This window comes from Bidens hawaiensis, unplaced genomic scaffold, assembly GCF_021521415.1.
Source record: "Bidens hawaiensis isolate Kalapana, Puna unplaced genomic scaffold, B.hawaiensis_p1.1 tig00009621_1, whole genome shotgun sequence".
Lineage (NCBI taxonomy): Eukaryota > Viridiplantae > Streptophyta > Magnoliopsida > Asterales > Asteraceae > Bidens > Bidens hawaiensis.
Genome location: NW_027491721.1, coordinates 366,895 through 382,356, shown reverse-complemented (window position 1 = coordinate 382,356; position 15,462 = coordinate 366,895). Strand labels below are relative to the sequence as shown.

Genomic DNA, 15,462 nt, shown 5'->3' with positions numbered 1-15,462 from the left:
TTATTTTTTATTTACCTGTACTACTATAAAATACTAAGTTATATAAAGAGCAATCATGCCTATTAAAACACATATGTTTTTTTTTCCTAATAAGTTTTTGATAAAGTTATAAGAACTTATATTATAAAATTTTAATAAGTTATACTGAAGGCACCCTCTATAACTTAAATAATATCTAATGACATAACTTTTATTATATATGCACATTAATAAGAGGCTTGCATAAGTTGAATTGAATGTAACACCAATAAGCTATCCCTCGCCCTACACATACATTCATTCTAGCATGTATATATGTGTGTGTAAGCATATTTATTACAACAAAGTTCCCACAAATTTAACACCTTATAGTTATAGTTGCAATCATCAAACTAACACAAAACAGATATCTAAGACAAACTAGAACTAATTACACAAAATAAAAATAAAAACATTTTTCTTTTAATAAAATAAAATTCTAATAATGTGCTAGCCCTACATCAAACTGGCATTGGTTGTCCTTCCTTCAAGGATCACTTTGTAGCTTTTTTTTCCCTCTCATATCCTCCTTTTTCCCTTTCCTTTTCCAACTTTTTTATATTGTACTTCTACTAAACTACTCCAATATGTGGCTCATATTCATCACTAAGTTATATTTTCAATTCTTCAAGTTTTTTCGTTAATTTGAATAATCATTTTGTATCAAAATAATGAAAAAGCTTAAGAATGATCCCATCCTTGAAGGAAAACAACCAACGGGTGCATGAGCTTATGTTAAGTTTATGAAGATTTGAGTTTTAGACATCATGGTTGTGCCTATTTAAATGTGCTCCCGAAACTTGATGTCCAATATTCGGGTGCGGCATCTGAAGCAACAGGGAAAGTACTCGATACCGGCACGAGGCAAAGTCCTCGGCTCTTTAAGTCTTGTTGTTTAACTCCTTCATGGTTGTCTTTCAATTTGGCATTCATCTAAAGATGGTTTATTATGTTAAACAATGTTGTTTAAATCAAAGTGTATTAAACATATCAAGATTTAAGTAAAAGTTTAATAATACTTCCCCCGTCCCATTACAAGTGTCATGGTTTGAAAAACACAAAGTTTAAAGTGGATTGAATGATTACTTTTTTTTCTTACTAAATGACAATAATGCCCTTGGAAAATGAGTCCATCAATATTGTTTATTGATGTTGGTTACGTGTGTTCAAGGGTAAATTTGGAACTTGACTAATAAATTTTAAAAACGAACATTTGTAATAGGACAAACAAAAAAGATAACATGGACACTTTTAGTGGGATGAAGGGAGTATGAATAACGAAAAGTATCTCACTTGTTGCAATTGCATAGTAGCTCCATTTTTCATATAAGGGGTACTTAGAACCTGGAATATACATGTATGATACATTAGGAAATCATGATTATGATTATGGTTAATGTATATTGGATTAGATTAATATTGTATAAATATATTAAAACGTACATTGACTTGATCATGAAGGAGCTTAATGTATTCAATGGCTTCATGAAGAACAGATGCCGTATCAGTCTGTATATTTATTTGATCATCAGAACCTATAACATATAATCCAATTTTGCAAGAACACATAAAGAAAATGATGAAGTTAAGATGAATACCTTTCCGAATGGTGAAACTAATTGCTGGAGCGCGGTGACTCGATCTCCTAGTTTCTCTTTTCGAACCTTAAATCCGTAAAGACTTCATTAGGGGTATGCAAATTTTTATACATAAAAATTATATAAGTGAAGTGGTATATATATACCTTAAATGTTGGTAATGGTGATGGTGTTTTGACACGCGCTCGCTTGAATGTAGGTTCACCGGAACCTTTCTTCAATGATAATCCCATGTCTTGAATTTCCTTGTTTTGAGACTAAACACGCAAACGTAGTCAGTAAGATCACACTCATAGTCAAATTTGAGAAGGATGAGATAAGGGTTTTGGATTTAGAGCAAATATATCTTATATATCAAGAAATACTCAATTTAATTTATGCTCAAAACAAGCTCTATATCTTCTCTATGAGAGGTTGTTACTTGTTTTGAGACTAAATAGAATAACTAAAACAAAGTCCTTGAACTCTTGATGAAACCCTAATCTTGATGAACATGAAAATTTTCAATAAAAACTTGATCTTTATGGTTACCTTGATGTTAGGACAATTGGGTCTCTCTTCAAAAGTCGAGGAGACGAATCTAGGCCGTGACGAAGCAAAAAAACCTGTTCGGTTATCGTTTAAATCTACCGCAGAAGCGTTCCAGAAAGGGGTTTTGTTGGCTAAGTGTAAACCTCTAGGCATGCTTGAAACCCTATCAATATTATCTAAATTTCCTTGAAAATCATAAAGGGGTTGTTGTGGTGGCGGTACCGGTGGCGGTGATGAACAATCGAACAAATTTTGTAGCAAACTTGAAGGGTAACCATATGAAGTGGTTATGAAACTTGATGTCTGTTCTTGGTTCATACCGAAACTTGATGTGTTTTCGCTTCCAGCCGGGATATTGTTCAAGATTTCTGTTAGGGTTTGATTATAACCTTGATCCTCAGTTGTTCCATTTCTAATAATATTTTCAAATGAGTGATGATCAGATTCTTTTTTGCTTCAAATAATTACAAAAGATATTATCTATATATGCATGGACCATTTGCTAGTGGAATTAAAAGGTGTAACAACAATAATTGAAAAAACAAAGTAAAAGAAAAACAAAAGCTCTATGTATTCTTACACCAATAAAGCTTGATTCCAAGTGGTGGTTGACGTTGTTGGCGTCTGAAAGGTTGAATCAGGCGAGATAGCGGTGACACAACTACCCGAAGACTCGTCGGTTGACCTTGTTTTCATGTTCATAGCTAAGTCGTTTTGCCAACATCCTCCATAGACGTTACCAATAAACGGTGAGCCGTTGAAGGGGGCTCTTGGTGAAGTCCACCATGTTCCACCGCAAACATCCGCCGCCTGAAATTCTTCCGCCATGTGAAGTAATCTGGCCACCAGAATTTATGTCTTAAATTGGAGAAAGTGAGTTGAGTTACGTTTTATATGCTATTTACCAAGACAAGATGTATAGTATAATTATGTGAAACATCTGGGAATGCACGGAGAGTAAACTACTGGAATTAGGTTGACATATATAGCCATAAAGTCGGTCAAAAATAAATTGATTTTTAATTAGAATTTTCAAAGATTGGTATCAAGGAAATTAGTATTTAAATAATTAATTTTAATATTCAGTTTTAGAACTTTTAGGTAGCGTTTTAGTACGTAAGAATGACAGACGGAATGAAATGGTTCATTATGAGGGAATAAAAAAAGAAACTGTTTAGTAGGTTAATAGAATGAAATCATCTATTATAATCTATTTCATTCTCACTAAGAGGCTGTTTGGTTCATTCAGATCTTAATGAGTAAGATCTGAATGAGCCTCTGTCCCATTTAGCAACAACAATAAGTCTGAATGATTCAGACATAATTTTAACCATTCAGATGTTTTTCTGTTTGGAACCAAACAGTCTGAATAAATCAGATGTTTACATCTGAATAGTTCCATTCAGATGTAAACAAATAGCCTCTAAAACACCTCAAATTCATTTTATCCATCGCCATTGTTTTTTTTTCCATTTCATCAATCTTTCACACTATTTATATCACCTCCAACACGCCCCCCCCCCCAAATCACCCATTGCACTCTCACCACAACCACCACCCACCCATCGCCGTCGCCGCCTGCCACCCGTTGCTGTTGCTAAGACCAACCACCCATCATCATCATCAATATGCCACCACCATGACCAACCACCCACCATCATCATCAACCCGTCACCACCACCAACTATCAGCGCCTCCCACCACCAACAACCATCGCTTCCCGCCATCACCACCACCACCACCCACCTCCACCACCCGCCGCCCACAACCACCACGACCTGCCATCACCCCCCCACTAACACCGCTTGTCATTACCACCTATCCATCCATTGCCATCAACCATCAATCCTAGCTCCCGCCCATCGCCATCGCTACTCACCGCCGCCACCACCCACCACCTCCACCATAACTGCTCGCAGCCAACACCACCACCCACGCCACTCACGATTTTTTTTCAACCTAGTTGGTTTTATCAAAAGAAAGTGGGTTCGAGGTGTGTGACAAGAGTGTTAATGAGTTTTAGGTGTTCCTCTATTTGAGATAGAGGAACTGATCTAATTGCACACCAAGTCAGTTGTGACGTGTAAGTTGGAGATGACTGGATCCGCCATATGAGATGGCTGGATCCAAGACTCCTCCATTGCGTCACATGGTAGCTTAACATGAAATCCTCCATCTGAAATAAAGGGATTGAACTCCATACTTTCATTTTTAGAAAACATACGTATAATAAAAAAAGATATGAAATCTCATAGGAGGTAACATGTAAATGAGTGAATCCCTACATATGATATGGAGGGATTGAACTCTAAGTATTCCATCGAACTGTCTTTACGAGCCAGAAAACTTCGAACCATTGACGGAACTTTACAACGAAAAGTGGTGCTACTACAACTCGGAACAATAGAGAGATCTGTACTCGTCGGAAGGCGAGTATAGCGGCTAAGTTAATCAACTTTTATCGTCGATCAATATGTAATTTTAATTTTTAGGAAGGTTATTTATGTTCTATTTGTTTCTGTTTAAGCAATTTCTATTTTAGTAATCTATGTTTAAGAAATTTGTGTTTTAATAATTTCTTTTTATGTAATTGTTAGGATTGCTAATAGATGTAACTTTTATTGTTATTTTTTAGTTTTCACATGCTACTCACATGAGAGCATATTCATTTTTTAATGTGTTAAAATTGTCATCAAAGCACAAAAACCAAGTTTGAACCATTGTTTCAATTGTTAACAATAAAACATAAAGACTTAAACAAACGAGTTTATTGAAACTAAAACAAACATCAAACAAACTAATACCCTCCTACCTTAGAGAGTTAACAACAAAACATAATAACAACAAGATAAAGATGAAGATGTTTTTCAAACGGTTCTTTGCTTGAAGGACATTAACTTCATGTTCTAGCCTTTTTAGAACGCAAAATTTTAGGAATAATGGCTATAGCACGATCGCACGACCACACTTTTGAGTGTGCCAAAACTAAAAACTTGGAGTTCAACCCCTTCATCTCATGTGAGTGTTTAACTCATTTTCAAGTTACCTCCATATGAGATTTAATATCTTTTTTAATTATACGTAAGTTTGCTGAAAATGAAAATATATTGTTTAATCCCTCCATCTCATATGGAGGATTTCATGTTAAGCTGGCATGTGGTGCAATGGAGGAATCTTGGATCCAGCCATCTCAGATGACAAGTCCAGTCATCTCTAACTTAAACGTTAAAACTGACTTGACGTGCCATTAGAATAGTTCCTCCATCTCAGATAAGGGAACATCTAAAACACATTAACACTCTTGTTAGACACATAGAACCCACTTTCTTTTGATAAAACTTACTAGTTTGAAAAGAAAAAAAAATCTACCACTCACCACCATTTTTATGAGTTTTTTTTTATAAGAGTGTTGATGAAAAAACTATTTACCAAAATAGTGTTAATTGAAAAATATTTACCAAATTAGTGTTATAAACAAACTTTTTTATTTTCTCACTCCTAAGCTTATTAAATAAAATAAGATAAATCTATGTGCTATATTCTTTTTATTTTAAAATAATTATGTTAACTTTAATGTAATAATTAATATATTTATACATTTATACGAATTGTTGTCCTCCTTTTTCTTTTCTTTCTATTTATTTTTTAATTTCTTAGTGTTTTTTTAATAGCGTTAAAAAAGCTTTCGGGTCATTAGTTTTAGAGAACTAGGATTTCAAAAAATGAAATTTCAACGTTTGAACTTTCTTTATAAAGACAAACTAAGGGGTATTTGGGATTCCTTATTTCCACCAACTTATAACTTATAAACTTTTTAAAAAGTTAATAATATGCAAAAGGTGTTTAGCAAACCATAAGAACTTATGGTTTTTAACTTATGGCCAAGGCAAAATAAGAGAGTTTGGAAAAGTTATGATTCTCTAACTTATTAACTTAAATGATATAATATTCCCAAACACTCCTTAAAAAACAGCTTATTAACATAAGTTAATCTAAACACTTTTATACAAACTCCTTTTTAAAAAATCATAAGTTTATAATTCCTTTTCACATAAGGTTCTTTTGGACTTAAATAAGGAATCCCAAACACACCCTAAGATACGTCTAAACTTATGAATAAACTTTTTAAAGTAAACCTGTACTTTTAAGAATATGCCATATGGGGAAAGTGAGTATGAGGCTGTTAAGCACCTAAGCTTACATATGAAACCATCAAAACTACGTAGTTTTGATTAAAAGTTTCTAAAATAAACTCATTTTTTTTCTTTACTTGATTCTCTTTCCTCTCCATTAATTTACCACAAATTATTAGTTTAGCGAGAAGATGACGATTAAATTTATTTATGTATAAGCAAGATAGGCGAGTGGCTGGTACAATCGTAGAAATTTATTTCCAAGATAAAAATTATTTTCTACTTATTTCATCCAAAAACAGTCATTACAGACTTTCTGTTTCAATTTGAAAGATGGTAATCAAAGTTTTATCAATTATTTAATCAGAGACCGTAGCCAAATGTATTTTTGATCCACTCAAATATTTAATCGACTTTCACTTCTTGTTAAACTAATATAGGGTTTAACAAATTTAAAAGTTGTCCATCTATCTGCCCGTCTATCTACCATTAGTCTGTAATTGTCCCGGTGTAAAAGTTACTTGTGTTTTGATTATAACTAAATTTAAAATCCTACCAAATTACATATAGGGTTTTGTTTTTAATTGTTTTCGTCAATGATAATGAACTATGAATTTGGGGTTTACACTGAATTTGCTAAATTAGTGGAGATAGAAAGAGAATTAAGAAAATAGTAAAATCAGTTTTTTAGAAATTTTTAATCAAAACTACGTAGTTTTGATGGTTTCACATGTAAGCTTAGGTGCTTAACAACCCCATATTCACTTTCCCCCATTTTAAAACATATATATTTATTTTATTTATTTTTTATGTCCATCTTGCAATTAATTAGAAATTTTTTTAGAGTTTTGGTTAGCTTGTTTATTTTTTTTAGAGTTTCGGTGATGGAAAGGAATCGGCCACAAAAATAACGTTCGATTTATGGCTGGCTTGGATGCAATTGTTATATTTGTGAATGTTTTGAATTCGGTAAGGAAACTCAGGAGTAAATTTGTATAGATATGTATCAATTACAGTAAGAAAATATGTAAGAGACAGAAAACAATACTAAGACTAAAAAAAATAAAAATTCAAAAGATATGTAGCTAGAAATGAAGAAAATATATGCCTCATAATATGCAAAATCATAAACTTAGAATATGCAGGTTTACAAAATATACATACATATATATATATATATATATATATATATGGTAGGGTTAATGTAAAGAACAATAATTTTGTGAGAAGCATAAGAAGAGATCTAGACCCTTGGATACAAGATCTGGCGGTTGAAATTAGTAATTTCTAAAAATCGTATAGTTTCCTATTTACATGGTATAGTTTCCTATTTAGGTGGTTTTGTTTTATTTTAAAGTATTCTCATATTTCTCGCAAAACAATTGTTTTTTATTTGAACCCTCTTCTATATATTTATTTAAAAATGCGAACGTAAGAAGCAATATCAACTACAATACCAATCTACATAAACAATAACTTATAATAACAAAGAAAAAAACATAAAAAATACAACAAAAGAATCAAAATCAAAAACAAAATAATAACAACATATACCAACAAATATTTATAACAACAAAAGAAAACATCTAATATTAATAACAAAATATAAATAAGCAAATACTTATAACGTCTCATAATCGAAAATTAGCAAATACGAACAAAAAATAGCAACAAACACCGATAAAAATAAACCTAATCATAACAACAAATTGGTTTTCACCGTTTTCATGTTAAGAATAAAATGTATTTGATCCTATTTCTAGAATTTAGTTGTATTAGTTTGATTAATATAAACCTACTTTAATAGAATAATAGGCGAAGATAAAACAATTCTTTATCGTCACCTTTTTATTTCTTTTTATTAAAAAAAGTTGAAAAATTCGAGTTGCTTATAAACAAAGGGATATGTATGATACGTGTGCCATGTAATCATATATTATGGAAGAATAATATGTTTCTTTGTTATTATTTTTTGTTTTACACATCGTATATATGGCTTCACATAAATAGTTCTCTCTTCTATATTTTGCTAAATAAGTTAATTAAATTATTCATTTTGGACTTTTGGTAGTATACTGTTTTCTTTTTCCATCCTCAAATGTTTAGTTAATAACTTAAGTTCTCACTTAAATTATGACGTAAACTACAAAATTTCACAACAGTCTTTTGTTATTGGTTTAAAGTTTTTTCTTAAAGTTTGATTAAAAAATAATCTTATTTTCTTTTGTTTTACTTGGAAAATACGTTCGGCTAGGGTGTTCTCTAAAAAAATTGACCACACAACTAGAAACGTAACCATGTTCACTACACACTATGACACCAGCTAGCGTTTAGATGACATCATATTTAATACCATAAGCATGACAATATTGCATGTAACGAATTTTAGTAGTAATTAGTGTATCTTGAAACTCTTCATTTTCTTTGTTCACATATCAATAACATTACACCTTCACAAAATTCCAAAAATTGTTTATGTCAAACAACATTCAATGGTTGCCAAAACCACTCAACGTTTATCATAGGATAAATCCATAAAACATTTGCAGGGTATTGTGATTTTATTTACCATAATATATTGGGCGTACAATCATGCCAATAATTTCACATAAAACAAAGTTCTAAGAAATTATAAGAACATACATTATGGTCTTGTTGTGGAGGCCGAAACATGATGAACACCGCCCCCACGCTCTTTTTCCTCTTCGTTTTGGCCGGGTTCGTTGTGTACATGACGGAGTTGGGCAATCACAAAAATTTGTCTTTTTAATTTAAGTTTTTATATATAATATTGTGTAATGATTAAAATAGGCATTTTACCACTACGTCACTTTTTGTAAAACTAGTCATTGCTGACTATGATGTCACGTGTCAGAAAACATCCGGTTGTGATTAGTTGCCACTATGCGTGGTCTAAGAGGATTCTAAATCAGGTAAGGAGCAACTAATGTAGAACTCGAGTAAGGAGCGGTTAACACCATTAAATAAATTATATAGTAATTCAAAAAATGATTTTATTTAAAAGTTCGTGTTTCGAGCAATAGTTCGATACATGTATACAATGCTCAAATATATATAAATTTGTGAAATTAAAGGTAGTCATAGTGTTTTCATATTTTTGCCACATAAAAGTAAGTAAAACCGTTATGCTCAAATCATGTTTTATTTTTATTTTTGTTTTTATTTCCTTTACTCCACAAACATAAAAGTCGTTTATTCATCTGAAAGAGTTTGCAAGTGACATCAAGGATCGTCTTTGCCATTGCTAAATCCACAACCCATGCGCAGTTTTTCGATCACTTATTTTATTACGAACTTCCAACATATACTTGTTACGGTCGAGATATCACTTGCCCTTTAACCATACGTTATAACATTATATGTAAATATTTTTCATATAATTCGGTAGGGTGGTTAACACCAGCTGCCAGAAAAGTCAAATTAGGGCGGTTTGTGGTCAACCATCTATGCAAGTAAAAATAGAAAAGTTGATGAAGAGCTGACCTCTCTAAAGGGTTAAAAGATACAAGGGTTCCTTTCTCTTATGTATTGATTGCATCCTCTCTTTTTGTTGTTTCTTGTTGTCTTCTTATGGCATGGGAGAATGTTCATGGATCTTCAATGTATGTAATTCCAAATTTGCCCCCATCATGCAAATGTCCCAAACCATTGGTTGCTCTTGTATGATATTACTAGTTTACCCCTAACAATGCAAATGCCATAAATAACCAAATAGTTTGTCCTACTATACAAATGTACAAAACATTTGGTATATCAAGGATTAACATTATCATTTTGATAAAAAAAAATACACTTAGACTATCTTCAATGCCAAGTACGTTTTTAGGCGTTTTTAACTGCCACATCATTTGTCATATAAAAGATCCTTAAAAATTCCAATCTTTTGATCCTACAAATATCGTATCCTCTTTAATTTCCACACCATCACCTACTCGTTACACAAAATATTCATATAGACCATATTTTAGCCCACCTTTTTATAAAGGCACATGCCATTGTGTAAAAACACTTCTCCTAAGAACAATACCATCCTATGCTAAAGGCATCCAAGGATTTATCTTTTAAGAGGCCATTAGAGATAGTCTTATGTATCTCGAAGGATTACCAATATCCTTTTTGTAAAAAATATACTCTAATTTTTTTACGATAGATGTATGTTTTTACATACATCTCATGTTTCTCAGGCCCTTCTTGTAGATTTCCTTTTTATGAGATTTCACTGGGTATGGTTTTTGTTGTATTTTGATACCAATATTATTATTGTAAAAAATATACTCTATTTTTTTACGATAAATGTATGTTTTACATACATCTCATCTTTCTCAGACCCTCCTTCTAGCTTTCTTTTTATGAGATTTCACATGGTATGGTTTTTGTTGTATTTTGACCAGAATAATATGCTACTTTATTATGATTATTTTTAATTAAATGATGGCCACTCATTTTCTTCAATTTAATTTTGTTTATTGTAAAATAAAAAAATACAATTATAATAGAGATGCCGGTAAACAGACAATAAGTTGGCTGCCCCCTTTTGAATGAAAAATTTGATCATACTGAAAACAAATTTATAGTTCTTTGGCGTCGATAAGTTACTGTGTATCACCCCGCTGTATCCTTTTCTAAAATGTAGCAGCATCGGGGGTAAGGACTCAAATGTATCTAAAACAAAATGAATGAATGCTTGTTTATTATTATTGTTCTATTTTTTTTAGTATATTGTTATAACCAAAACCATGTTCTCCTATTATCCATTAAACCGCCTTCAAAAACCAATGCACATCCGTTTAACCACGAACACACCAAATATATATTCGACACGAACATAAACCTGCCATATTTTACTGCAATTGCCGCCACCGTCTTCATTCTCTTTCACCTACTACACATAAAAGATGGAGTTTTGTATAAGAAAATGAAAAGGCAAGAAACAATGGTGAGCGGGAGAATGAGTGAGGGTCCAAAAAATATTTGCTAATTTGCACATTCTTTCTAGTTGTCAATACAATACTCATTCACCTCCACGAATGGCCGCCCATGTTATCTTGTTTCACACCACACTTTTCTATTTAATTCCTAAATGTTAATGTGTTGCATGAGTATAAAATATAATTAAATAAGCTATGAATTTTCTACGGTGAGCCAAAAAAAATAAAAAATAAATAATGCTAATGCATGATTTCTTTTAGAGTTTTAGACTTTAGTAGTCTTTTACCAAGGTCACTAGAATATGGTTTTTGTTTTCATCACTAGTCATTTTGGTCTCATGTACATTTTCATTTGAATCTATATATTCATTTATAAAAAAAAATCACCTTTCAAATCTAAAGTTATCTTTATTTAATATTTAATCTTCACATCTTAGTCTCCATCTCTATCTCAATCTATAATACCTTTTGTTTTATTTTTCTTACATTCTTTAGGTATAAACATGATATACAAAACCAAAATCTTAGATGTATGAATAGTGAATCCCTCTATATAGAGATTCACCATAACAAAATCTATAAAATTTAGAGATAGAGATTTAGATGAAAAGACAATACATGATAATTTTTAAAGTTTCGATATAACAAAATAAGAACTCCAATGTGAGTGTTCTAGTGAATTATCAGGTGTGTATAGAATCAGATTATTTATGAGTTATAGGTTATTTAAGTTTTAAAATTTTTAAAATGATGTCGAATTCGAGTTATATGGCTACATTATTAAACTTTAAACTTCATGTTTTTAAGCATGAAACATCAGGCATATCTAATTGTCTCATAGAGCATTCTTAACCCATTACCTAAAAATATGTGAGAGAGATTTGCAAATTAATTATATGGTATGGTTATTAGTGGTTGTGAGTAGAGGAGAAAAAAAATGTTATATAAAAAAATTAAATTTGAGGTTTCATTATTCATATCACATAATTTTTTAATAAATTTTTAAAGTAGTTATAAGTGAATAATAGAAAAATATAACGATAAATGCATAAAATTATTATTTAATTGAGCAGAAAACAGAGTGTGTAATTATTATTATTATTATTATTATTATTGAACTCACAACCTTATATTAATAAGATCAATAGATCATGGATATAACTTTGTGGTAGTTAAATGGCCGTTTTAGTTTCTACCATCGTTTTATACAATTTATAATTGGTTAGTTGCAAAGATCCGTAATCATTGTTTTGGTTTAATAATACTATTATATGATTTTTGATTAAAATTTAAAACATGTGGATAGTACTAATGATGAAAGAGACATTCTTTCCGCCCCTGTCGTTACTTTACCATATTTGGTTATTTAATAACTAATCCTACTTAGGATCATAAAATTATTTATTTTCTTTTCTTTTTCTATTTTTGGTCATAATGTATAACAACCGAAACCCAACCTCCCAAACTTATAACATCTCTCTCCTTTAACAGGGAAAAAAATGGTTTATTGTTATTTAAAATAAACAAAAAAGATCAAACATTTATTTTGCAATGTAACATGTGTATCCCTTCAAATCTTTCTTTTTGATAGTAAAAGAACTATTAATTAAAACTATATAGTGACAAAGTTATTTTCTGTAACGACGACGATACCACTAGTAAGAATATGACTAGCAAAACGCTTCTAAAGGCAGTACCAAGCAATATAAGAAACCTTAAGAAACTGATAAAAGAAATCAACATTAATCTAACCAATTCATATTACTAGTTTTAGACGTTTACTTAATACAATTAAACGAAGCAAGCTTGATAGCATATGTCACCTTCACGAGAGAGCAATGTACTATATCTTCTCAAAATTAAGGTAATCCTAACTTTTCAAATTTACCATAAAAACTATAGTTTTAAGAAGAGATATTTTGTCTTAGAAAATATAAAATTTATGAAAATGAAAGCTTAAAAACTAGAATTATGATACGAGTACAAGATTTTAAACATTTAAAGAAACCATACATGTTTATCTTTGTTAACGATGAGATGTTATTAACCAAAGCTCACCAAATCAAGACAATGTGGTACATAAAAATGCAAAAGAGAACCTAGGGAGGGTGTACTTAGACTTGAACAAAAGACCGAATATAAAATAAATAATGAATCAAGGTGTCCATACAACTCAACATAGCATGCCACTAGACATACGTTGCTACCTAACCTTGTTTCACGTAAATCTTTCTAACCTGGCCACAAGACAAGGTTCACTACATGGCCTCACGCTAGAAGACTCTATCTAGTCTTATAGCAAAGGCAAGTAGTGTTATTAGACCTCATCTTGAGAGACTCCACCCATTTTTTTTACCGCACATAATCACTTAAATAATAACAAAGACCATAGATAGGTTAATACCTATCTCAGGGGAGGTGATTTATATAAGCAATAATTTGGCAAAGAAAGAGCAACACTAAGCGGTTGTGTCAAGTTGCATCACTCGAAAGAAAGAAGTAAATTTATTTCATCTGAATGAAAATCTTCTTATCTCAGTGGGAGGGTTCCCGTCAAAGCCACATTAGATTCCTCAAAATGAAGAAGGAAGATCAATGAGAATCCTTAAAAGCTAGGCTCAACATCAAGGAGTATAAATAGACCATTGTACATCCGATGTTTTCTCATTCTAGCTCCTCGTTTCATCTTTGTTTTCGCAAATAAATCCTTTACTGATTCTCATGTTGGACACTAATCATAGAAGCCAACCCCCCCCCCCCCTCCCCCCCGGGGGGGGGGGGTGTCATTTGGTGAGACTAACAATTTGTTTATCTTATTAGGCTATTCCTTTGGATCAGATCTCTCTATTGGCTAGTTTAGTTTTATGGATGTTACAATGTAACGAGACAAATATGTTACCAATCTTGTGATCACTTTATGACGCTAACCTATGAAGTGAACTCAATGGTGGATTGATATAATGCTTGTTCACTGAACAAATGAAAATTTTGTTACGCCACATGCCATATTCATCTTGAATGATATCAACCCATATTTCATATCAGTCTTAGTTAAGTTTTATTCCAAAAAACTAATTCACTATATGTATTTAGAAAAAATTGTATTGTCATAGATATCAAGCATACTATTTTATGCTTTACCAGCAAGAAGCTCATGGATTCGTTTTCTAATTGTCTAGTGAAGACTTCCCAAAATGTCAAACATCCTAAAGGTTAACTTTGGACTTCTGACGTTATCCACAATCACTGTGCCCAAAACGAATTAGTAATACTTGAGGCTAACATATATTATGGCTTAGTATCTCTCATATGGCAACAAAATGATACAATGTGATATTTGTTGAAGGTGTCACTAAAATCTCTTGGGCACTCATCGTACCCGATGATATTATCCCCCGCCATCAAAACAAAGCAGAACATGACTAGCACTAATGCCTTTTGTAACACATGACCTCCATTCCAGTAACATTGTCTGTTTTCATCATAAAAATCTCGCATATGTTTTTTTGTTTGTCTGAGTGGAGACTTCCAATTAGGTCAACCATCCTAGTACTACTCCAACTGATAACGCTTAACCGTGGAGTTCTCTCATGCACGGTCAACACGCCCAGAACACGCTGGTGCTATTTGAGGAGGGACATTCGTTATCACCCAATACCTTTTATGTGGACAAAACATAACATAATAATGTGAGATTTACTTAAGATGTTACTAGTTCAATACCAAGTTCTATCTTTGGAACTCTTTTCAGTTAGAATTAGAATCTTTGGAACTCTTTTCAGTTAGATACACCAAAAGACGATTATACGTTATCGAAATTATATTGATGAGTTTGAAACTGAACAAATTTGTAAGCTCTTTACACTAAGACTTCCTCATACCATAGATTTAAAAAACCTATACTTGTTGCTTCGTAAGCACATGGACATTTCTTGTCTTCCTTTCATATGCCTCTGTTAATATCAATGGTCAGTGTTACATGTTCTTTGTTGAGGGTTTTTCTTTTCATCGTCATCCATTTCAGGGCTACTACAAAGTAATATAACGTCTACCTTAAGTTATTATGAGGATTGCGTTTTTGTTTTGTCGATATATCGATGATTCGATGTAATTCTAGTAACAAATTGAATACCAGACATGATTTAAATTCATATTTTTACATAACTTCATTTATTTATTTTTATAAAAAAACAACTCAAATACTATTTTAAGAGTTGACTTGTAGTTGGTGTG

General features: G+C 31.7%; 1 protein-coding gene across 1 annotated transcript; it reads right to left on the bottom strand.

Annotated features, from left to right (window-relative positions):
- Positions 1-416: 416 nt before the first annotated feature.
- On the bottom strand, positions 417-3,020 carry LOC143533172 (transcription factor bHLH112-like). Its single transcript, XM_077028027.1, has 7 exons — positions 2,728-3,020; positions 2,148-2,559; positions 1,763-1,873; positions 1,617-1,682; positions 1,462-1,527; positions 1,312-1,362; positions 417-951 (listed from the first exon to the last, which is right to left on the bottom strand). The coding sequence occupies exons 1-7, from the start codon at positions 2,973-2,975 to the stop codon at positions 796-798; spliced, it is 1,110 nt and encodes a 369-aa protein (XP_076884142.1). The 5' UTR covers positions 2,976-3,020; the 3' UTR covers positions 417-795.
- Positions 3,021-15,462: the final 12,442 nt, after the last annotated feature.